The sequence below is a fragment of the Scardinius erythrophthalmus genome (genome assembly GCF_964197995.2).
Source record: "Scardinius erythrophthalmus genome assembly, chromosome: 6".
Lineage (NCBI taxonomy): Eukaryota > Metazoa > Chordata > Actinopteri > Cypriniformes > Leuciscidae > Scardinius > Scardinius erythrophthalmus.
The window spans coordinates 37,390,794-37,416,542 of NC_138226.1; the positions used below are offsets into that span (position 1 = coordinate 37,390,794).

Below are 25,749 nucleotides of genomic sequence, written 5' to 3' on the forward strand. Positions count from 1 at the left end.
AAGGAGACATTTTAATTGTTTACTAATCAACTAGTGTTTTATGTGTCAGTGTCAGTCAAAGATGTTGAAAATGCTGACTTGTCATCTTCGCAGATATTGTGAACGTGCCTGGAGAGAAATGCACACTTACATAAGAGAGTTATCTGTTTCTTTTCGTTTTGAATTGTTTTGTTTAAAAGTGGACATTTCAAGCTTTCTAGATACATTTCTGAGTTTCGGTTCATTTATGAGACGAGCTCAGTTCACGAGCAATGCAAGTTATATCGCGCCGGTGCCTCCATTTCCTGATTAAATCGTCTTAAATGCGTCTCCGTGTGGACAGAAACCAATGTAATCTTCCTGATTTAATCACGTAAAACACAAGTCTAAACACAAGCACCACTCTTCTGAATGATGGTAACCACAAACCTCCAAGAGTTTGTAAACCAATTGTTTGTAAAACATAGCCTATTTAATATTTACAAATTCAAAATAATAATAATAATGTTTTACAGTGTATTAATAAAACGACATGAAGAAAGTTATTTCCAAAATGTTGGCTAATTAATTGCACAGTCTTTGTTTTAGCTGCTTGTTTTAGCTGCTACCAATTGCACAGTCAAGAAATTACAACCACCCACCCCCCAGGTCTGCCGATTCAACCCCCAATGCTAATCGATCTCCTCTCAGGGAATCAAAAGAAAACCGGTTTTTCCAGTTTTCACCAGCGTGTGGGCAGAGTTTTAATCCCTTGCAGTTCCTTTGTTTAAATACTATTTAAGCAAATATACTATACATACGCTTTAAGTTATTTCAAATTAATGTTTATAGCTTAATTTGTTGATATCGCGTAACTTAATTTGACATATGTTGATATAACCAACTGACATTGTAGATTCCATTGCATGCCAGGAAGAGGCTTATGCTTTGTTTTAAATAATGAGCATTTACGATAATATAGCCGCACTCAAGCGCACGACCGCACGCATAAAGCTTGCCACAAAGAACCGGTAAAAGTAATGATTATGAATGCGTATAAATGGGTCTAAATACACTGTAAATGTGAATGTGCATTACACGCTGAGTTTCGGTTCATTTATGAGATATCGCCGGCGCCTCCAATGTCGTGATTGTCTGCTATGTTTACTTCTTAAATCCAGGCAATTGGTTCACGAAACATTGATTAAAATTAAGACATAATTAATACAAAACGAAATTCGATTTAAAGAAAGGCAGCTGTTCTGTTTGAGGTCTCTGTGAAAGTTTTAAAGCAGACTTTTATTGCCGCTTTTAGAGCGCTCACGTCCATAACCGTAAACTGACACGTTGTTTTTTCCCTCATAAATGCGAACACGAAAATTAAAATAAAATGAATATTATAATTTTTTTTTGTTGTGTCAGACAATGATTACAAAAATTCTCTCATATTGCTCCTCATAACCACTGAAAACGGTCAACGGAAGTTAAAAGTGGTGGGTACAAAATGACTCATGACGAAATCTGGTGGTTACACATACACTGTCTTTGTATCTCTTTAGAATATTGCTTTTAGAAAAACTTTTAGTTTTTTTACTTTTACTTTTAGAAAAAAACAACATAATTATGAATAAAATTATTATGAACAAGTATGAAACTGTGTCAAAATTCGACAACACAAATAATGATCAAAAAGCGATATAACGCACATCTCAGGTTAAATTAATTATATAAAAAACAGGGAACATTTTGTAAAAGCAAAACTGAACAAAATGCATACTTAACCCTCTATTGCATAGCGTTGCCATATGGCAACAATTACTTTATCTTAATTTTTTTTTAAAGCTGTGATATAAAATCTATGTTTTTACAGTTAGTTGTGAAAAGGGGGCTTTAACTTTTAAGAAAATACAATTTATGAGGTCACATGACCAGGATATCCTGTTTGCCAGTCCTTTTTGCTCATGGACATTGACATGCAAACATCACTGTCTGGGGTTCCTGAAGACAGCCTTTTATTCAGAATTTTGGAAAAAAATTTCATCAAATAAAAAAATTAAATCAGTATCTGGGGTAAGTAAACTTTAATTTTTTAACATTAAATTCAGTTTTGATTTTATAAGTTTTTTGTAATATGCTAAAATACATTTGTTGCCATATGGCAACTATATGCAACTATGGAAACGTCCTGGTGCATTCAACCTAATGGAGTCCCATTGACTTACATAGCATGAAACTACTCTGAGACTATGTTTACAACTTTTGCTTATATTTTAAAGGTAAAAACATTAGACCTCCACAAGCTGTTGTGGTGGGGAAAAATAAAAGAGGGCCCCAAAGCTTTGTCCCGCCAGATCCTGTCCGCAGAGACCGCACAGACCACTGGCCCTTGCATGCATCTGAGAAGGGCAGATGCAAAATGCCAGGATGCAAGGGCATTGTAAGAAGCAAGTGCTCCAAGTGTTTAGTTTTCCTCTGCTTCACTGACTTTCACAAGTCATGAAGAGAATTAAATGAAATGAAACAGCAAAAAAAATGACTAAATGAAATGAAACGAATGAATAGTGTATTTCAGTGAGACAGGTTCCAGGTTCCTGGTTATTATTACCAGACATTTCAGATAACTGTTGAAATTATATAATGTTTTTACTGTATAAATGTTTGTTTAAACATTTCACTAAGTATGAGATGGATTTGTTGAGTCTTGTTTTAAATAAAATTAGTTTTTTTAATTTTTTTTTGATTTTATGGTACTTTCCACGATTGCATATTGTTGCCATATGGCAACAATTTACCAACGACCCCCCTTTAAACTTTTTTTTAGATTTTTTTTATATATATCTGTTATTTAGCTCATGTTAAGTAATAAAAACATGCAAAACATTTTTTACAATGTCTAATTAATAATGCTTGCAATAGAGGGTTAAAATAATTGTATTAGGCTATGTGTTACCGAATATTTAATACCACTTCCCCATAATGTTGTAATTATTTTTTTAAAACAACATCTGTCAAACTGTCAATCAGACACCTCTTATCTGGTCATTTTTATTTTATTTTAGAAGTCATAACTGTTGATCACCCTTTGTATGGAATTTGTGAATATGAATATTTAGAAGATTTACAAACTGTCGGCAAGACCTCAAACCAACCCCGGACATTCTGAGACTAACGTGGAAAAATCTTTATGCTTAATGCATTAAGACAGTTCAATTAAAATATTTATTAATAATGTAATGGCACATCAGATGCGCCCAAAATATAAATGCTACGCGTTGTGCTGCAACATTACCTCACAAGAAATATCTGCACAAGAACAATCACACAAGAAATATCTGCACGAATTAAGAATCTGGGTAAGTCGCATTATTTAATTGCATTATGTTAGGATGATTTTGTGTATATATATATATATATCTATATATAAAATACTGCTGGGTTTTTACAGGCAGAGTCACGTGTATTATGCTCACACTAAATTCTCTGTTGCACTTATATAAATGCGCATTGCATGCACAATCATCTTAATAGTTGTACAAAAAAGTTATGCGCTGGCAAGAACGTCACTTTGCTGTTTTAATAAAAGCAATGTTACATATTCTGCATGCACTCATCTCCTGGAAACCACAGCAATGACAAAGCATATAAAAATTCGTAAACGTTGTCCAATACCCCTTCTTGTCTTAATGAACCTTTTGCATTTAACCTTTTGCATTTACAAATATTTTCAAATGTCTGTATAATACAGTAGCCTACTGTAAATATTTGTGTCTATTACTATTTATAATTTATATTTTATTGTGGATGTTTTCTCACAATCATGACGTAATGTGAAGTAAAAGAAAAAATCTAATGTAAAGTTGTTTTTTATGCGCCACCTGGTGGATATTCTGTGAAGCGAAACACATTGAGGGATTTTTTAAGTAGGCCCCCCGAAAGCACTTGCAGAATTCTGCGAGACTCTACGAGACGAATTGCCGAATGCCGCGGGAGAAAACGCGCGTTTTTGAAGGCCAGATCTGTATGAATGCTCAGCCTACCCTGTCATAATCAAAGAGGCCATCTATGAACCCATTGTTTGCCCAGTCACAACCATGAAGACTGATTATGACCATTCTATGCTATCTGTTGATTCTGTTACAGCCACAGAAGCCCATTATGAACTCTCTAAACTTCCTGTAATGGCCACAGAAGCCGATTTTGAACTCTTTGAATTCTCTGTTACGGCCATTGAGGCCGTCAATAATCTCTCTGTGCTCTATGTTTCAGTTTTGCCGTGGTATCCAGCTCAGACAGTCCCGTCATGATTCCAGGCTCCAACGTGGCCTTCTGCTCTGTCGTGCTTCAATCTTGTGTCTTCTACACCGCTGTGGTGATCTTCTGCTCCACCAAGGAGATCTTCAGTCCCATCTGCTCTGCTGTGGTGGTCTTCAGCTCCACCTTGGGGGTCTTTTGCTTCGCCTGTGCCACCACGGTGGTCTTCTACTCTGCCTGCTCTGCAGTAGTGGTCTCCTGCTCTGCCCTGGTGATATTCTGCACCTTCAAATCCACCCTGGTGGTCCTCAACTTTATTTGCTCCACTGTGGTGGTCTTCAGCTCTACTCAAGTCTTTTGTTTCTATTACTGTGTTATGCTGTTGTGCTTGAATGGTCTAAAATCACTTGAATGTTTAAACTAGTAAGGTGTATTTATCCATTCAAGTGTGAGAGGAGCCTAAATAGAACGCGCTTCTGAGCTTGTGCGCTGTCTGTATGTGTGTGTGTTACAATATCACATAGCATTAGTTTAGAATGGTAATTAACCAGCCCATACTTATCTCACGTATGTGCTTATGCCAGGGGTTGAAGAGATGCTAGCCAGCTATTTATCCCCAGGTTCGTTGCCATACTTAAAGAGACCCACACTACCCTCAAAACTCTGTAAAATTACATCTGGCCTTGTGGGTAAGGCTTACAATGGTTCTCTTGAAGGCGTACCAGGATGACCTATTAAAAGACCTGGAATCTTGCGAGGGAGTAAACCAAGAGTTAGTGAGGGAACTCCACCAGGTCACAGATCTAGCTCTCGGTGCCACAAAACAGACAGCCCACTTCATCGGCTGTGTGATAGCTGCTATGGTTGCCATGGAGAGACATCTGTGGCTCAACCTCTCTGCATTAAAAAAAAGATAAGGACTTTCTGATGGATGCCCCAGTCTCGCCATCTGGCCTATTCATTGATGCAGTCAATTCTGGTTTCAAGCAGCCAAAAAGCAATTAGGCAGCATTTTGGCAGTTCCTCCCACACCAGAGCCAGTGGCCAGTGGAATCTGCAAGCCAGCCCCGGCCAGGCCCTAGCTCTTCTACAATAAGAAGTGAGGTGCAAAGGGCCAGTGTGGCTTAGGCTTGGGGAACCAGGAGTTGCACAAAGCCCAGGCGAGAACAGATTTGAGGACTGCCATTGCTTCTAGGATGGCTAAAAAACAAAAGCCCTGAAGGTGGTGGTCATAGGGCGTCCAGGACATGCCCCCTTGGGGAAGTCATTGTGGCATCACTATGTTATGCCTTGTCTCTTCCTCTAAGCCCTTCAGGAACTGCTCTGCTTACCCCGCCACATTTGGTGTTACGGGAGAGGACAGTCCCTTGTAGAATTTCCGCCCAATCTCCACTCAGCATGTTTAACGGAGTGCGGCACCCGATGGTGTGCTCCCCACTATGGTGAAGCAAGAGCAGGTTCCATTATTGAGAGAGGAGTTACAGTACACTCTCTTTTAACAAAAGGGTCCATAGAAAATGAAGGGTCCCAAGATTATTGTGTCTCAAATTCAATCTGAGAATTGGCTTGTCACAATAGATCTGATGGATACATACTTTCATATAGAAATTCTACTACAACACAGGAAGTATCTCAGGTTTGCTTTCATAGGGTGAAGTTTACCTGTTGAAGCAGAGGCTGAGGCCTGGGGAATGGATACTCCATCCTGAGGTGGTGGAGTTAATTTGGCAGAGGAGTCAACCCAAGCTCCGTTAGGGCTGGATGCCATGCTGCAGATGTGGCCAAGGCTACATCTGTACGATTTTCCCCCGATCACTCTGCTCCCGGGAGTTCTAGCCAGAGTTCATTAGGACGGAGTTCATCTGTCCCTAGTTGCTCTGATCTGGCAAGCACAAGTTATTGGATCTCTTGGGAGATTCTGACCAGGAGGGATCTTCTCTCCCAGACTTGGTGCACAATATTTCACCCCAGGCCTGAGATGTGGGACATGTGGGTCTTGCCCCTGAGGGGTACCAGCTCATAGATTCTGATTTCTCAACTGAGGTTGTTGAGACCATCCTAAAGGCTAGAGCTCCCTCAACTAGGAAACTTTATACCCTAAAGTTACATCTCTTGAGAGTCATAGGGCCCTATCTTGCACCCAGCGCAATTGACTTTGTACACCGACGCATGTATCATTCCTATTTTGCACCCATGCACAGCGGACTTTTCCCTCCACAGACACACGTCGGTAAATTAGGAAATTAACTTGCGCTCCCGGGGGCGGGTTCAGTGCAAAGAGGAGGCCTATTCCGGCGCAAACGTTCCCTGGTGCTATTTTGCAGGTTTAGAAAACAATTCCGCCGATTCTGTTATTCATATGCTATTTTAAGGGCACATGCTTAGCCATAATCAATGTAGCGTGTGCACAACGCGCATGCACTTTGCTTATCTCATCTACACACAGACACAGTAGTTCTCATTTTTAGAAAACCATACATTATTACAAGGAAAAATATTAACACACGAGGGAAATCATTGTTGTGTCTATGAAGATGTGAAAAAAATAGGTATAAATCTAGCTTACACATTTACCCAAATTTTTATACGCCTGTTTAACTGAAGCTAATTTGGGTGGGTTTCTCCCATCCCCATACAATGTCACTTCTCTGTCTTTTACGGCCCTGATGAGAACGTCGGTCTCCTCGGCTGTGAACCGCTCCTGGCGCGCGCTTGGCAAATCCGCCTTTATAATAGCAATCCGCCATGGAACTGCTTCTCTTAAAGGGAATGTGAGATGTCGCTCTGATTGGTTTATTTCACGTTACGCCCAAACCACACCTATGAATAATGAAGCTACTTCAGACCAACCCATTTTAGATTTGCGTCAGGCGCAAGAGTCATTTATCCCGCCGGTATAATAGCAACAGCGCCCAAGACCCGCCCACAAAGTTACTTGCATTTTCCTTTGATACTTGCGTTTCAGATCGTTAAAATAGGGCCCATAGTGTTTGTAGCCCCATATATATCCAGTCCACTGCCCAGTTGGTTCAGTGCTGGAGATTTTGCAGGGGCATCAGAGCCCAATCTAATAGCAGTGTGGCATCATCTTAGCATCACCCGACCGCGCTGTTGGCCAATAAAAATTAGCAGGTCTTCACATGTGCTTCAGACACCGGCTCACGCAAAAACGTTTCAATAGCCTTAACGTCATGACTAAGCGTCTCGTTCCCTCTCAGGGAACCAGGTTACATACAGTATGTAAGCTGTGACAGTTTAGGGTTAGGTTTGTTACTGATAAGAATGTAAATGTGTACCTTGAAATGCAATGTAAGTCGCTTTGGATAAAAGCGTCTGCCAAATGCATAAATGTAAATGTTGCGATTGCTAATTTTAAATTATTATTATTATTTTTTTATTATTAGTGAGTGTTTACTTGTCTTTAATAATGCTTGTAATTTATATTAGTTAGGCTAGTTGTTATTCTATGGTCTTTTTTAACCACAGGCAAACATTATTTGTGTAAGTGTTCTTTAGCCGGTTAATTTTTGTTCATGATATTCAGCTAATATGAAATGTTTTGCAATAAGACTAAATGTGAAATATCCAAGTTTTTTTTTTTTTTTATCTAATTGGAGTAGTACGGAGCCCCTGAGGGGACCTTTGCAAAAAAATAAAAAATAGGACTTGCACGAGAAACTTTCGCGTGCGCACGAGAAACTTTTGGTTTGCGTTATAGCATCATTAATACAAATGTGGAAATATGGATGATGTATATATAATTTATGTATGTATTACATTGCCAACATGGGGGAAACAAAATATTAACATAAAAAAGAACAAAATATTAAAGGGATAGTTAACAAGAAAGTGAAAATATTCACACTTGTTCCAAACCAGAGGACCTTCTTGTGAGGAACACAAAAGATGTTACGCAGAATATTAGGCATTGGCAGCCACAGTATCCATTTACAACCATTGCATGAAAAATATGAAAGCAAATGATGACAAAGAAAGCTGATGACTGTTCAATGAACATTCTGCAAAACATTTTTGTGTTCACAGAAGAAAGTATGAAAAAGACAGAATGTTTTAAATTTATATAAAATATAAAAATATAAAAATATAAATTTTAGATAAAGGTTTGATTTTTTTTTATTCAAACTGCAGTGTGGTAGTGTAATTGAATCGGTGTATCTTTCGTTCAGTAGTTTTTTTATTTAATAAAGTAGAAAATTAGAAAAGAGTTCCTTTTTCGTTTTACAGTATAAACAATATTTCTTTGGTAGAAAATTGAATAAACAGCTTGAATATTCGATTTCTACTCAAGTCAAGTCGCCTTCATTTATAGCGCTTTTAACAATATGGTTGCAGAGCAGCTTTTGCATAGATAATAAGAAATTACTGTAACAGATTGTTTATAGGCTTTACAACAGCTCATGGATAAAGTTACACGTCCGCATCATGTTGTTTTCTTTCTTTTTCAAAGGCATGACATTTTGTAGTTATTTTGAAAGTACATTTTACTGTTTCGAATGACAGAGTATGAAACGTAGATAAAGTATTAAGTTATTTCCCCCAACTGAGGAACAAATCCAAGTGATGGCGCCGGCGAATCGCGCTATTAACAACATCGGTTCACTTCTGGCATTAACTTGACAGCACAGCCGGTTCATTATTAAATTATTATTAATTCCTGTTTAGTATTAAACTTTGGACCGAACGAAAGATGCGCGAACCCAACTTTGCGGTATAGTTTCAGTTTCGATTCAAATAAATTCGTTTAGGCTTGGCGTTTAAAATAGGCTAAAGGTTGTTTGTAATAAAGGGCACAATGGGCTATTTGTATAGGCTACTATGTATTTTTTTATTTATTATTATAAGTGGTTACTTATTTATCATTTCTTGTTGTTTTCTGATACCATTCATTTAAGGATTTGGCTAGTAAGGGGAAGTAAAATACGCATAGCCTATATGTTATTAATAGTGTTTATAATGTTAATGTTGTATTTTTATTTACAGGTCTTTTACACTATTTCTGAATAGCTTAATAATATAATGCGTGTTTCCCTCTCAACATGACCGAGTGCGCCACGCACAAGCGCGCATCCTTGAGATATAAATTATAATACATTTTAACAAAAAAGGCCTACATCATATAACTCAGAAGAGTATGTATTTTAATATCTCTGATGTTCTCTGTTCTCTGGTTGTTAGATAGTCAGTCTGAATGACAGTTCATGCATGAACGTTAGGACTATACAGTCAATTATTACCTTTTTGTATTAGTGTTTAAAATATTTAATTTACAACGAATTATATTGATTTATATCTAAATTTATTATTATTATTATTATTATTATTTTAAACTTATTGGACGAGGGCGACCATGGTAGGCCAACAGTCGTCATTTACCCTGTATTTACAGTATATCTATACAGAAGAAAGCCCTGTCTAGGCTCTTCGGTACACTCTTAACCCGAATTAGTTGACTTTACTCGCAAATCGCGAGGAAACCCGTTGCCTTATACCACTTTAGTTTTTACACAAGCAGAAACTAAACATGTTGAGTTGTATTAACATGGAACCTTAACCTTTTACATAGCTGAAACTAAACATGTTGAGTTGTATTAGCATATAACCCTAACCTTTTACACAAGCTGAAACTAAACATGTTATGTTGTATTTACATGGTTTAGGATAATAGGTTTACTATTCGGTACCCAGCATGCATTGCAAGCATTACCATTGTTGAAATTCATATACAATTCTGTTGGATTTCTTGCTCTAAAATCACAGAAAAAGTCAAGTGCTACTGACTTTAATGATTTACAAACTCTATTGATGACAACATCAATAGGCAGTTAACCCTCTGGGGTCTGAGGGGTTTTTGGGGTCCTTGAGATGTTCTGACATGCCCTGACATTTGTGCTTTTTTCAGTTGCTTATAAACATATTAATGGCAAAGGTGTAAATTCACTCTATTTAGCACAAACAGGGCTACCATAATATGTGAACAACTTGCATGTACATGTTTGTATTTTTGATAGAATAATGTTTATGCATGGTTTTTTCAAAAACAAAAAACTAAAGTTTCTGAAATAAGGCCATAAAACACATTCTAAATATATGTAAATAAGACTTTTGACTAATGGATGATGTTGCCTAGAATTTTTTCTTCAAAATTATGTGAAAATCATCCTGCCTAATCATTCACATAACACAATACATTGATTTAAATCTTGTAAAACACTTTTTGTTTGGAAAGGCCATATGCGGGTGGGCGTGATTCACACCTGTGGAGTCAATGGGGCCCGCATAATGAGGCTGCATACGTAATGAGCCTTTCATTCAGGTGTGTGAATGAGCCACAAAAATGCAAGGACAATATATAACTGGTTTGTTGTTTTTTTCCACAAATTTTGCTTGCAAATTGTACAATATCCAAGGTAAATCCAAGGTTTCTAGTAATTGTGCAGTTAATTGTTCTCATACTGTATTTTCAGATTTGGAATATATTCTCTTCCCAAATGTGTCACTAATAAAGCATAATAAAATTATTTAAAGAGAAGGCTTATAATGACCTTTTAAGATTTTGTTTACATCTATCCTTATATTTATATATTTTTTTTTTTATACAATTAAGGTTATACAATTACACGCATCTGTGCGTTCATTCATTCAAACGCGATTCATATTACTTAAACAGTATTTTTGCCAGCTGTAGTAGCTCCACAACAGCACGCATCTGTGCGTTCGTTCGTTCGTTCATTCATTCATACACAGAAACGCAATTCAGATTTAAACAGTATTTTTGCCAGCTGTAGTAGCTCCACAACAGCACGCATCTGTGCGTTCATTCATTCAGATTAGAACAAAGCAAACAGAACTGACCTAATTCCTCAGCGGGATCCGTTTGCTCCTCGAAATGATACTTCCAGAACTTCTGAGGTAAATTATTGCAGGATTATTATCAAGATAGTATTCCTCACAGCATCGTAAAGTACATAAGTCTGAAAGTGAACTCGCGGTGTGTGTTATCCAGCTGATGTGGGCGTTTCACAGGTTTGTTTGGACCGCCTAACATTTGCGTTTGAATAGCGCGCGCTCTCCGTGGGCGGAGCACATTAAAACTTAATTAGCTGAGATGAGAACGACTGACATCTCTCTCTTTGCATACATATTACATAAACTGTGAATATTTGTTTTTTATAAAAATTACTTCATTTAAAAGAAGAAAATTCAAGCTTCATGCCTGTGTGACTGTATGCCTGTTTGACTGAGTATTCGTTGAGTTACAGTTCATTTTCGGACGCGTTTCAGAATTGACTTCACTGACGGAGAGTAGGCAGAACTCGCATCATGTTTATTTTTCTTTATTTGGCAAAAAGCACAACACTTTGTTTTTATTATGAGCATACACAAAAAAATACACACTAAACAGGATCGATTGATGTATAACACAAGCATATAACATAAAAATTTATATATATTTTTTTTTTTTGCACTCATACGGAAAAAAACGAGCCTGTCGCGCCGGCGCGACAGCCGACCTCAGGGGGTTAAAGCGGGGCTCAGTAGTTTCGGGATTTCTTCGCTGTATTCTCGCTTTTTGCTCGCAGGTTTCTCTCTAGAGCTCCCCCCACAGCTTCGGAATAGATATTTGACAACACTGTTGTAAAAACTCGTTGGCGATTCTCAGACACCAGAGGCTAGTAGATCAACGACATCAAAGCAGATGGGACATTCTTTAAAACGTCTTCTTCATTCGGGTTCGGACAGCGTGAGGGAGCGCAATAATGACAGCATTTTATCAGATTTATTTTGGCCGTAAAGCAATTGTTTACATCGCGAGACCTGATATCACGCGATACTTCCTGACGCGGCGGCCGGCGGCCCGCCGGCTCAAAGTTGCAAGTGCGGATTTTCCGCTCACGGGCACCAGGGGGGTGCGAAACGACCACCATTCAACCCGAAATAAGTTATATAACCATTCCAATGACTCCGAAGCTGTTCAGTTAAGGTAAAAAAGTTACTTAGTTCACCTTTAAAAGCAGGCTTTTTGCTATAACTATTGTGCCAATTAAAATCACAGTTAAAGCAGCCAGAGAAAATATAATGTTTAAATATCAAAGGCAAGAGCCCAACTAAAGCCAACACCTTTCACCATCATGGTGACTACAAATGAACCAATAAATAATCAATATCTAAATCTCTGTTGATTCTCAACAAGATCTTTTGTAGACGTCTGACAGAAATAAAGTCAGTCTGTTTAGTAATAAGTTAAGCTGGTAATGTTCGACTCTTCGGTTCAAACTTTAAATGGCGCACTCTGCGCACTGTCACCTGTTTAAATAGGCCACGCCCCTCCCTTACAGAAGCTTAACATAGCGAGTTATCTCAGCTTAACATGATTAGTGCAATGAATCTTTCAGCTAAATAGTACAAACAACTAATGTTGTTTAGTAATGATAGCAGATTTTTACTAAACATAAAAGAATAAGTAATGATTACTCGTAAGTTTAATTAGAAACAAAATCTGGGTTTACAGTGTACGGGTTGTGTCGAACCATTCGTTAGTCTGGTTGTTTGATGAGAAAAAGATGAAATGTATTTGCAATAAACGCGTTAAGAATCGTACAACTGCAGCAGAGGATGACTATTTTATTCTGCAGAACTGACGAAGAGCAACGGAACAGTTTGATCAAGATAAATAGCAATCTTGTGAACTTTTTAAACAATGTTTCCTTCATCTCAGTAGCAGAAGATTATTACTTGTTTATTTTTTTTATCAATAAACATACAAATACAAAGTTTATTAAAAGTCTATTCAAAGTTAATAAAATTATTTGAATTGTGACTAAAATATGTCTCTAAGTCTTGTCTTTAGTAACACCTTGCTTGGGATTTTTGCTAAAATAGACACATCAAAATATGTCAAACAACAACATAAATGATATATACATCATCCATATTTCCACATTTGTATTAATGACGCTATAACGCAAACCGAAAGTTTCTCGTGCGCACAAGATAGTTTCTCGCGATAGTTTCTCGTGCGCACGCGAAAGTCCTATTTTTTTATTTTTTTGCAAAGGTCCCCTCAGGGGCTCCGTAGTATCGAAATTAGGAATCGACAAGAATCGAAATCGATAAGCAGAATCGGAATCGTTAAAATTCAAATGATACCCAACCCTAATTATCGCCCACCTCTTTATATAATGTTGGATTTATATTATATCCAACTTTATCCAAATGCACACAGTATATACTCATGTAGGGCGATATATACTCCATAGCAAATAGCAACTTTGTGATTGCTTGTATCATATTGTGAAGAGCACAATAAAAATAAAATTGACTTGACTAAATAGCATGTACATGAGAACTGTAAAAATTAAGTGCTACCGGGAATTTATTTACTTCACTGTTAGGTACTGTATATATTTATCATATAAAATAATGTATATTGAGTGTATTTTTTCTGAAAATACAACCAAAAAGTCATGGAAAAGATTTCAGAGGGTAATTCTCTTCAAGTTGTCCTCTGAGACTCAAATGAGATCCAGCCACTGCAGCATGTGTATATGTCTGTGTGTGTGTGTGTGTGTGTGTGTGTGTGTGTGTGTGTGTGTGTGTGGGAAAAGACTGGTATTTTACATTTTTAACCCACTTGAACATGGAACCTCCGCCATTAGCTAGCCTCACAGACTGCAAAAGAGCAGATGTTTCTCTAATCCCGAGGACCTTAAAATAACTCTTCAAAAAAACAAAAAAAATATATCAACGTAGCACATAGCAAATGCCTCCTACAGTGTATATGAGAGAAGTTAAAATTTACAAGAGTCTTTACGGTTTTGTGACTTAAATGCCCTCAGAGTTGACAAGCAGAGTCGAGGGGCAAGAAATGTAGGAGACTTTTGACAGAATAATATGAAAACACCAATTCACTTTCATTTAGACTCTCACACTGAAAAGTCTAAAAGTCTATTCATACGAAAAGATTATGAAATTGAATTTGGGAATAAAAGTGGGATCAGGCCTACTAATTTTGAACATTTTTTAAATTGTATTAATCACTGCCAATACCTAATCAAATGTCATTTGTGCTCAAATGCTGCTAGAGCTTTTCCCAGAGCTAAGATTTTGCTCAATGACTTTTAATCAGTTGGCTTTTTAATGACTTTTAGTGGATGTATGAAATCAGTTCTCCTTAAAATCCTAGCAGAGGTCCTTAAGGTCCTAGCAGAGTAACCACAGATGTAGAGAATCAGATTAACTAGCAACGTGATTCATTAACATTTGACAACCACAAAATGTCACAGTACTGTTTGAATTTAATATTCTTTTATCATTGAAAATCTCAAAAACAACTTTTTTTGTGAAACGGTTAGGTTGAAAAGTGAGTTTGAGCTTCTTTGAAAAAAAAAAAATCACTCTGGTTAGATATTTTACAATCTAATGCAGTGACATTCAGACATTTTTTAAGTGTGACTTCAGCATCTAATACATAAAACATAAAACCTGAACTGTACTGGCAAATAAGAATAGAAGAAAGAGATGTGTGTCTTACCTTTAACCAGCACACGAGCTGTACACACAGCTCTGCCATGATCATTCACTGCTACACATGAATACACTCCTGCATCCTCCAAAACAGCTGCCTTAACTTTCAGCTGAGCCTTACTATTCTCAAACATGGTGTGGGAATATGGAATGGGTTTATCTGAAAAGACAGAGACGGAAAAAAAAAGACTGTATCTGTAATTTATCATAATTTTAATTGCTGAGAACTTCACTGAGAAAGGAATCTAAATGATTCTTAATCCATTATTTAAAAGTTGAGATGGACAAGGTGGGGTTGTCAAGACATACAGATACAATTTCAGCTGAAATACGACAAAGTTATCTTGGAGTGATCATGATAAGAAAATAGAGTGGTGCACTGATGACAGTGATGATATTTTTGTAGGCCAACCCAGAAGTGTTGTCCCTCAACATAAACCCTATATAGGCTTGTTCTTTTGGCTTTTCGATTATTGCAAAAAATAAGATCTCTGACTAACAAAAGTTTGTGTTTAACGGTCATGTTTGGTGTATCCTAAAAGATTCCTCAGATCCTAGACCAAAATCTGAAGTCTTTGATTGTTAGTTTGACATGTTCACTGATAGCGGATTAATGACCATTGCGGAAATTGACAAATTTTACCTCAGACAAAATTCCTGTAGTCCTGTAGCGTGACTTCTACGACAACCATTAAATCAAAAACCAATAGGAGTGCCGATGTTGTGCTGAATTTCAACCCCCTGCCAAATTATTACCCCCCTGGTTGAAGTCAGTACCTGATTGCCTAATCCTAACCCCACCCCTACTCCTAACCCCTCCCCCACAACTAATCCTAAACCTACCAATACTAAGGGGGTAATAATTTGGCGGGGGTCGAAATTCGGCACAACACCGAACCTGATGATGCAATTAGTGAGACAAACCACCACTTGCTCCACACACATCGTCTCCAGGTTTCTTTCATGAGAAGCCATGATCAAAATGAACCCTAGAGATTGTTCTCATTGAACGTGTCACGAATTGATGATGTGAAATTCTGGACGAGTCTTCTTGCGTACAGTTTGCCACAAAGTCTGGCATTAATGACAACTGAGATCCCACAGTGTGACATGCCTTACAGCGAGGATCATATTCCTGACAAGCAGCAGTCTTAAAGGACTATAATAAATTGTACAGTGTGCACCCGGCTGTAGTTCTTGTCCCAGTTTATTATGGTTTCTGATTAGTTTCACACCTGTTGCTTGTTTTGTTAATTATCATTTACTGTGTCCATAAGCCCTAAGTTTTCCTAGTTCAAACATTCATTTTAGTCTAGGACTAGGCTTAAGCCTCGTCAGTGAAACTGGGGGTGTGATTCTTACACATTTAATTCATCGTGATAATCTTTACAAATGAACCAGCTTTTATGGATTTTGAAGCCTAAATACAATCACAAGAAGTAAAAAGCTATACGTAGCCTATAAACGAACTACACCACGGTTGCATGACTTCAAGATTACAACCATTATGCTTGAGAAAACTTTTTCAGACTTTATTTAAAACAATTTTCACTGAAAGTTTGATTTAGAATTGTTTGCAAGAGTGCAATTATAAACATAATGAGGCTTTAAAAGCGGACTAGTAAGTTTCTTGTTAAGTGTGATGACGTTTAACGTCCCTGACAAACTCTGTATGTAGTCCCATTTAGCAATAGCTTTAAAAAAAAAAATCTCACAATGGCACTGGAAAGATTGCTGTGTGAATGTATCTGTCAAATGGGAAATGTATAGAATAGCACTTTGTTATGCATTGTTAAATGTTTTTGCTTGTAAATGGCTAAATGTTCTCGGCTAAATGTTCCTTGCAAAATGTCCCAGAGGGCCGAGATCAACAGGATTCAAAGAGCACTTCTCTCAAAATCATGAGGAAAAGCATCATCTTCTTCTTTTTCCGACTTTCCTTTCTTTTTGTACAACCCCCTACTTTTCCAGGGATTGTAAAATCAGCCTGTACAGATGCAGTAACCCCTCCCTCTCTCTCTCTCTCTCTCTGATATCTGACTTACCATGTCCATCTGTGTGAATATTTCAGGGTGAGTGATGCATGTTTTGCCTTTATATGGTTGTAAGGTCTCATATTTGCTCAAAGGCTCCTGCTGCGGCTCACAGTTTCTCGGGGAAACCCAGAGTCAAACTCAAGAGACTTTCAGCTAGTCTGTAAGAACACCACCATCAGTCTTACAGTCCGATTCTTATAGGACAACACACAGAATCAGTTTATCACTACAGTTTATATATAATTAAAACAGTTACACCAAAAGGTCCTTTAGCAATGACAGAAGAGTCACTGTATAAAAACAGATTATGGAAATACACTACATTTTGAACAATTTTGTCTCATTGAAGGGAATCATAAATAACATTAATCTTCCAGTGCAGTGCAATTTATATCATTATTAGTATTAAATAAAGAGTAAGATGACCATCTCGGAGCTACGGTCGAGACTCTCGTTCCTGCAAAGGGGCAGAAAAATTTCAAGATGCTTCCAACTCTAACTTTGAACCAGTTCTGTAGAATGGCCCTTATAGCCTATTTGAACAGGATTTGTTTCCAGGTATGACTACGTACTAAAAATGTGCTTTTGACTTTCATTTATATTTGGATATAATATTATATATATATATATATATATATATTTATTTTTTTTTATTTTTCTCTCTCGCTTGTGGTACCCTCTCAGTGACATACCTGACTGAAAGGCTCATTATGCAGCTTATTATGCAGGTCATTGTCTTCATGATCATTCACGCCCCCACGCATATTGCCTTTCCAAACAAAAAGTGTCTTACAAAATTTAAAACAATGTATTGTTTTATGTGAATGATTAAGCAGGATGATTTTCAGATCATTTTGAAGCAAAAATTCTTAGTGACAACATCCATTAGTCAAAAGTCGCGTGGACACATATTTAGTATGTGTTTTGTGGCCTTATTTCAGAAACTTTCATTTTTATTTTTTTCAATAAACATGCATAAACATTATTCTCTCAAAAATACAAACATGTACTGTTGCACACATATTATGGTAGCCCTGTTTGTGCTGAATAGAGTGTAATGATAGCTTTGCCATTAATATGTTTAGAAGCAACTGAAAAAAGCACAAATGTCAGGGTATGTCAAAACATCTCAAGGACCCCAAAAACACCTTAGACCCCTGAGGGTTAAATGCTGTGACGCGAAACCCATCATGGAAGAAGAACGCCGTCGTGTTTATAACTGCAACAATGAGCGCATGGCTCATCAGGATCAACTGAAGGCTGTATTTTCAAAAGTATGTGAGGTTTGCGGCTCTTTTGTTGCAGCAAACTTGCACAATGTTCTTGAATGAATAATTTATTAGATGTACGCTGGTCTGTTATTGTATGGATATCAACTTTACATTTTCACACTAGTGACGCGGAACAAAACGAACAGTGATTGGTTGTGTTACATGTCAGTCAGTCCTTGGCTGATATTTTTATTCTTAAATACATGTAAGTAAATGTGTTTTGTCATTTAAGAAACCTTTATAATGATCATGATTCATGTTAGTTGATCTATAACGCACAATGGGCACCATGTTAGTACGCACCACAGTTCAGAGAATTGTATCTGTCAGATTTAGGTTTACAGCACGTCAATTCATCCACTTCTCCCAAAATACATTAAAGTAAGTGGCTGGTGAAATGTGAGAAGAATAGAGTAAATTTCTCTATTTACTCTATTAAATAGAGTAAATATTCTATTTTTAGAATAGAATATTCTATTCTACCAGAGGGCAGAACTCTGAACCAGAGGGCAAATATTTCAACCGACAGCTGAGGCATTTAAGTGGCACCGAAATGAGGCACCGAAATCTGTGTTTTGATTCGGTCCGGTTACATACCAGTTACTTAGGTACCGGTTCCAAATCGGTGCCCGGTTTTGATACCCAACCCTACCTAAGGGTTACACGCGTATCCCACAAGTGGAGCGGGCCATTGCTACGCCTCTACCTAAGTGGCGCTGAGGAGCCAGTCGCAGACAGGCCGCCCCGCCCGTCTAGGCCCCGGCCAAGAGGGGCGGCAAAGCCAGGGGTAAGCGGCCCTAGGACGGGTGACCCGGAGATAGGACTGCTCTCCAGGAGATGGTGACTGCACCGCTCCCTCCCTCCCGCGGAAGAGGTCCGGGTGTAAAATCTTTTTACAGTTCCCTTTTATTAGTGTTCCGCCAAATTTTCAATAAAAAGAGCAGTTTCTTCCATCTCTGGGTCTGAAGAAGGCCCGGAGAGCAGTGGGAGGAGAGAATCCTCACCACTCTCATCCATCTGTTCTATCGCCAGCGGGGAGCAGCGTGCAGTTCGAGAACGCATCCAAGCCTCCTGCCCCATGGAACCAGGTAAGTGTTGCACAGCACATTCAGACACCGATACGGACCGCCTCCCAGAGAGAGCCTCCCAAGCCATGTCCCTGCATTCCACGTCACTGCTCATTCGGACCATCAGGCTTGGCTATGCGATTCAGTTCGCCCGGCATCCCCTCAAGTTTCGGGCCATATACTCCACTACAGTGAGAGCAGCCGATGCCCATGTCTTGCGGGCAGAGATCGCAGTCCTACTGGCGAAGGACGCGATAGAGCTGGTCCCTCCAGCCGATATGGGGTCAGGGTACTACAGTCCCTACTTCATTGTACCCAAGAAAGGCGGTGGGTTATGACCGATCTTGGACCTGCGAGTTTTGAATTGGAGTCTCCACAAGCTACTGTTCAAAATTCTCACACAGAAACACATTTTCGAATGCAACCGTCCCCAAGATTGGTTTGCTGCGATCGACCTGAAGGACGCGTACTTTCATGTCTCGATTCTTCCTCGACACAGGCCATTTCTGCACTTTGCGTTCGAGGGTCGAGCATATCAGTACAAGGATCCAGTCTCCCCGTGTCTTCACGAAAGTCACGGAGGGGGCCCTTGTTCCCATGAGAGAGAATAGGGCGTTCGCATCCTCAACTATCTCAGCGACTGGCTCATACTAGCACACTCTTGAGATCAGTTATGCAAACACAGGGACCTCATGCTCAAGCACCTCAGCCAGTTGGGTCTTCAGGTCAACTGGGAAAAGAGCAAACTCTCCCCCAATGTGTGATGTTCACAGATGCCTCTAGGGTGCCACGTACAACGGGCATGCAGTGTCAGGGTTGTGGACGGGCCCCCAACTGCATTTGCACATCAACTGCCTCGAGTTGCTAGCAGTACGTCTCGCTCTGAGCCGATTAAAAAGGCCGCTACAGGGCAGGGACGTGCTGGTCCGTACGGACAACAGTGCGACTGTTGCATACATCAACCGTCAAGGTGGTCTAGGCTCCCATCGCATGTCGCAACTTGTCCGCCATCTCCTCTTCTGGAGTCAGAAGCATCTGAGGTCGCTTTGCGCCATGTATGTCCCCGGTGTGCTCAACCGTGTAGCCGACGAGCTATCTCAAGCTGTGCTCCCGGGAGAATGGCGACTCCACCCCCAAGTGGTTCAGCTGATCTGGAGAGAGTTCAGGGAGGCTCAGGTAGACCTGTTTGCCTCCTCAGAGACCTCCCACTGCCAGCTATTTTAATCCCTGACCGAGGGAACACTCGGCACGGACGCACTAGCACACAGCTGGCCCTGGGGCCTCTGCAAATATGCGTTTCCCCCAGTGAGCCTGCTTGCACAGACTCTGTACAAAGTCAGGGAGGACAAGGAGCAGGTCCTTCTGGAGGCTCCCTATTGGCCCACCCGGACCTGGTTCCCAGAACTCATGCTCCTCTTGACAGTCCCTCCCTGGCACATTCCTCTGAGGAAAGACCTTCTGAAGAAGGACCTTCTGACTCAGAGACAGAGCACCCTATGGCACCCATGACCGTGGCAACCAGCTCATCGGCTCGGCTCCTCAACACAAAACTGAAGGGCAATCGCACCTTCTGCTCATTATATACCCACGCTGCGTGGCTGAACAGCTGATGCAAATGATTGCACGCCAATGTGCATTGGCTCGTTTAGTTTCACTCGAAGTAGATTCGCCTCACTAGCGAGATTCCTATTCGTCGGTCACGACGTACGTCTCCGTTCCCTCCTTCAGGGAACAAGGGTTACCATATGTGACCGAGACGTTTTCTATTCACCAGTAAATAACACTGTAGCAACTGCATAGCAACATGCTGAAAATCACTCCAAACTCCTTAGCAACTCTCTAGCAATGCTCTAGTAACGACCCAGAACACAGATCCAGCAATGACCTTGCAATGTCCTAACAACCATTCAGAACACTTAGCAACCACATAGAAACACCCTGCTAATCCCCCAGAAAACACTAGCATTTATGGGGTGAGTTTTTCACTGATATTTTCTTCATAACATGTAACAAGTAAACAGAAGCATTGTGTTTGAGATATATCAGTAAAGATATATTCCACAACATTTCCACACTTGTCATCCATCTAAGATGTTTCTCTGCCTCCAGCCCGAGATGCTGGGATAGGCATAGGTCTAGCAGTTTGGACAAAGAATTGATGGACAGAACTTTTAGGATTGTTTTACATGGTTTTCAGACGCTGGGATAAATGTTATATTTTGGATTATTGCTGTGTTGTTTTGAAGGTGGTTGGATATCATTATTCAGGCTCTTTAAGAATCCAACAATTAAAATATCAATACAATGCAATTGTTGCTATGAAACACAGCGGTAAGACTTAAAATGTAGATGTAAGATGTAGTTGTATTTACAATTTCACATGGACAACAGTTATAGGCTAACAATAAATACAGCCTATTTTAGCTTTACAGAGAACAGAGTGATACAAACAAACACTCACTAACTAACCTTTATAACCCTTCTGTTTCAGACATGAGTAAAGACAGATATCTAGCAATTTATCACTCATGGCATGCCATAAAAAGAGAGTAAAGAGAGTAATAAAAGGGGAAAAGGAGAGTAATTTTCATGCTTTTTTGCCCAGAAGGCTACTTTCTCTCTTTTTGAAAACAGCACTAAAACAGCAACACTATTGCCCTCTACTGGTACTACAGAAGCTGCATAAAGGGATAGTTCACCCAAAAGTGAAAATTCTGTCATCATTTACTCACCCTCAAGTTGTTCCAGACCTGTATGAATTATACTATGGAAGTCAAAGGTCCCATTAACTGTTTAATTACCCATATTCTTTAAAATATCTCCTTTTGTGTTCAGCAGAAGAAAGAAATTCAGTATAAGTAACGTTGTACCTACATGTCTACTAACTCTCATTAAAGTGTTAGTTGAGTATTAGTAGACTGGTAGGATTAGGGTTAGATTAAGTTGACATGTAGTTGCAAAATTACTTATAGTCAGTAGAGTGTTTGTTGGAGTTTGGTGTTTGGTAGTGTTTGCAGATATTAAGCAGACAGTCTACTTATACTCTAATGAGAGTTAGTTGTCATATACAGTGCTATGCATAAGTTTAAACACCCATGCTAAAGTTGACTAAAAAGAGGAATAAAAAAATCATATTTTGGAAATTGAACCCAGTTAAAATATTTTATTAAAATTAAAATAGCCCCACATCATCACATAGCCTTCACCATACCTAGAGATTGGCATGGATACTTTCCATAAGATCATCTCTCAATGCAAATCAAACCAGCTATTAGGCTAACTGAAATAAAACCATGCCAATCTCTAGGTATGGTGAAGGTTATGTGATGATATGGGGCTATTTTAATTCCAAAGGCCATGGGAACTTTATCAGGATGCATAGTATCCTGGATCCACGAAGTAACTGGCCTTTAAAAATAAAAATCTGCCTGCCTCTATGGGAATTTAACATAGGGGTGTCTAGACTTATGCACCCTGTATTTTAAGGAAGAACATTTATTTATCTACGATACATTATTCAGTCACAAAGAAAATTGGTGTCCTTAAAGGTTGGATTTTTCCTATTTTTTTTTTAATTAAGGCATTAAGTTCAATTTCCAAAAGATGATTTTTTATTCCTCTTTTTAGTCAACTTTAGCATGGGTGTCTAAACTTATGCATAGCACTGTAGTTGCAAAGTTACTTACAGTTAAAGGGATACTTCAGGATTTAGCAGTAAGCTTTGTATTAGTAGAAAACCTGTAGTATTTTCGAATTACCATGCTTTCCACCCTCATATCCCCCTGAGATGAGAGATTTATGTATTTTTTTGTCTGGAAAAAACCTCAGATGACGCAAAAAATCGTCATTTAGGATTTTTTGGCCAGAGGCTAAAGACCACAGCCAGTAGTAGGGGCTGTCCCGCATGTTTTCAACCCACCCATAGAGGGTGGGATCTCACTCAGAATGTACACATAGTGTCAGCCATCTTTTTTGGAAGCTAAGCTAGCAGGCTCTTGTTCTGTGGAGAAAGCTGAGTAGTAGTAGAAAGCTGAGTAGTAGGGGTTACCATCCTCTTTTTCCCGGACATGTCCGGCCGTCGAGATCGTCCAAAATGCCCGGGATTTGGCTTTTGCTCTCTGCAGTCGCCATTCATTGTTTACATGCACACCTTTTGTTTCAATCTAACTGAATTCATTCCGATTGGTGAATCTGAATGTAGTGTTTACATGAACGCTAAACAAGTGATCGGTTGATGTGCGTTTTAACATTGCTAAGAAAATTCCCGCTCCTCCGTGAGAGATACGAGACCGATGCGTCTCACATGTGTCGCTCATCAGTAATCACGCCACCGGCCTCGCGCTGTTCTCCCACGGCCCTCAGTCTCGTCCTGCTCGCCACAGTAAACATAATGAATGGCGACTAGAACGCAAAAGCCAAATCCCGGACATTTTGGGCGATCTCGAAATCCTGGGCAGACTCATCACGGAGACTCACTAGTAGCCTAGTCTTGTTGTTTAACTGCGCGCTCTTATGGTTAGGCGTGGTTTGGGAGTGGCCTCGTAGAGCAGCGAAGCAAGTGCATTCTGGGAGTTGTTGTCTTTCATCCACATAAGCCAAAAATACATTTTCTGGCTTTTCTTAGTCTAGAAGGCTCCAAATTCAAAAAGAATTTCACATTTCTTCTACATAAATGACCCATTTTAAATACACATTCATCTTTCCAGAGGTGAAGTATCCCTTTAACAGCACGTTCAAAAGACACCATCAAAATAAAGTGTTACCAGAAATTCATACAGATTCGGAACAACTTGAGGATGAGTAAATGATGACAACATTTTTGGGTTAACTATCCCTTTAACTTCATCCCCAGAGAAAGCTTTTTACTCGTGTTATTCCACTCATTTAATAAACCAAAAATACACACTAATATGCATCCGAGTTCACTTCAATTTTGTTGTGTTTTTTGTAATGTGTGTGTGTATGTGTATATATATATATATATATATATATATATATATATATATATATATATATATATATATATATATATATATATATATATATATATATATATATATATATATAAATATGTATGTATGTATGTATATGTATATATATACACACAAACACACACATATATACATATACACATATATATATTATATAAATATATATTATATACATATATATATATATATATATATATAAAATTGTGCGTATTTCAATTGTGAGAGTGCATGGCTGCTACCTTGGCAAGGTGTCTCCTGTAAAAGAGATCATTTGCTCTCAGTTGTACTCTTATTTAACTATATTAACCCTGGTTTTATGTGAAATTTAGGGGCGAATACATTTACATGTATTCATTTAGCAGATAGCTAAAGTGACTCGCAAATGAGAATTACTGGATCGATGATAATTGGATGTCTCGCTCAAATAGTGCGTCATCTTACCATTGTGCATCCAGGAGAGCTCAGGCAGTGGTCTGCCCTCTACTGAGCACTGCAGGATTAAGTCCTGTCCCTCTGATAGCGAACAGTCTTTCAGAGAAGAGCTGAACACTGGGGCTTTAGCCTCCACCCTCGCACCTACAACACACATACACGAACACACACATAAAGTATAACTGGGCATTTAAAACCACAAAGCATCTGAAAGCAATTGGTTTCACCAATAGGTGGCACTGCCAGACTAATAATAATAACATTATCATCATGATTATTATTTGTAAATGACTGTTGACAAATAACATGTCCATAAACTTTTCCATCAAGACTTTCAATTAGGTTAAAATATAAAACATTTTAGTTTAAGAAATGAATACCTAACCCAATAACAGTAAATTATGCATAGCTACAAGCAACTAACTCTAAACCAAACCATAACTCTAATTATATATTAAGTGCATGCTTTTATTAATTTTACTTTTACTTTATTTGTATAATTACACTGCAACAAGGGCACCTTAAAATAAAGTGTAACATACTTTTATTCAGAAAGGACACATTAAATTGATCAAAAGAGACAGTAAAGACTCTTACTGCTTGTATAACTGTATAATGTTTCTAACAAAAGATTGATTTTCAAATAAATGCTGTTCTTGTGAACTTTCTAACCATCAAATAATCCTGAAAAAAATGTATTGCGGTTTTCACAAAAACATTAAGTAGTAACTGTTTTCAACATTAAATAATACAAAATGTTTATTGAGCACCAAATCAGCATATTATAATGATTTCTGAAGAACCATGTTAATGTATAATCCATGTATGAATTAGCCTGGTTAAAACCAGACCATTCTCAGTAGTAACTGAGTTATGGTCTGGCAAAGCTTCATTAATAACTTATTTCCAAAGGGGCGTCACCAACGGACGTCGCTCAAATGCCTCTGGGCGCAATTGGATAGACCTAAAACCAATCAGAGCGATCGCCATCGTGTAAAGCCATAATGCTGCGTCCCAATTCGCCTAAGTTACACTACGCCATAAAAGTATGTACTCTTTTTGTGAAGAAAAGGTATTTACTTTAGAATGTGTAACAAAAAAGTAGGCAAGCTTTGGGACATACTACTTCGTCATCTTTATCGGACGGATCTGTCGCGTGCATCCTGTCACGTAAACTGCCCTGTCAATCATCTTGTCA

At 38.6% G+C, this 25,749-nt stretch overlaps 1 protein-coding gene across 1 annotated transcript in view; it reads right to left on the reverse strand.

Moving 5' to 3' along the window:
- The window catches only part of mylka (myosin, light chain kinase a), a 167,075-nt gene that overhangs the window by 72,163 nt on the left and 69,163 nt on the right, over window positions 1-25,749 (reverse strand). Inside the window, exons 10-11 of the mRNA XM_081367970.1 lie at window positions 24,561-24,695; window positions 14,762-14,914 (exon numbers count right to left, since the gene is read on the reverse strand). Coding sequence (XP_081224096.1) covers window positions 14,762-14,914; window positions 24,561-24,695 — 288 coding nt within the window. The remainder of the gene's footprint in view (window positions 1-14,761; window positions 14,915-24,560; window positions 24,696-25,749) is intronic.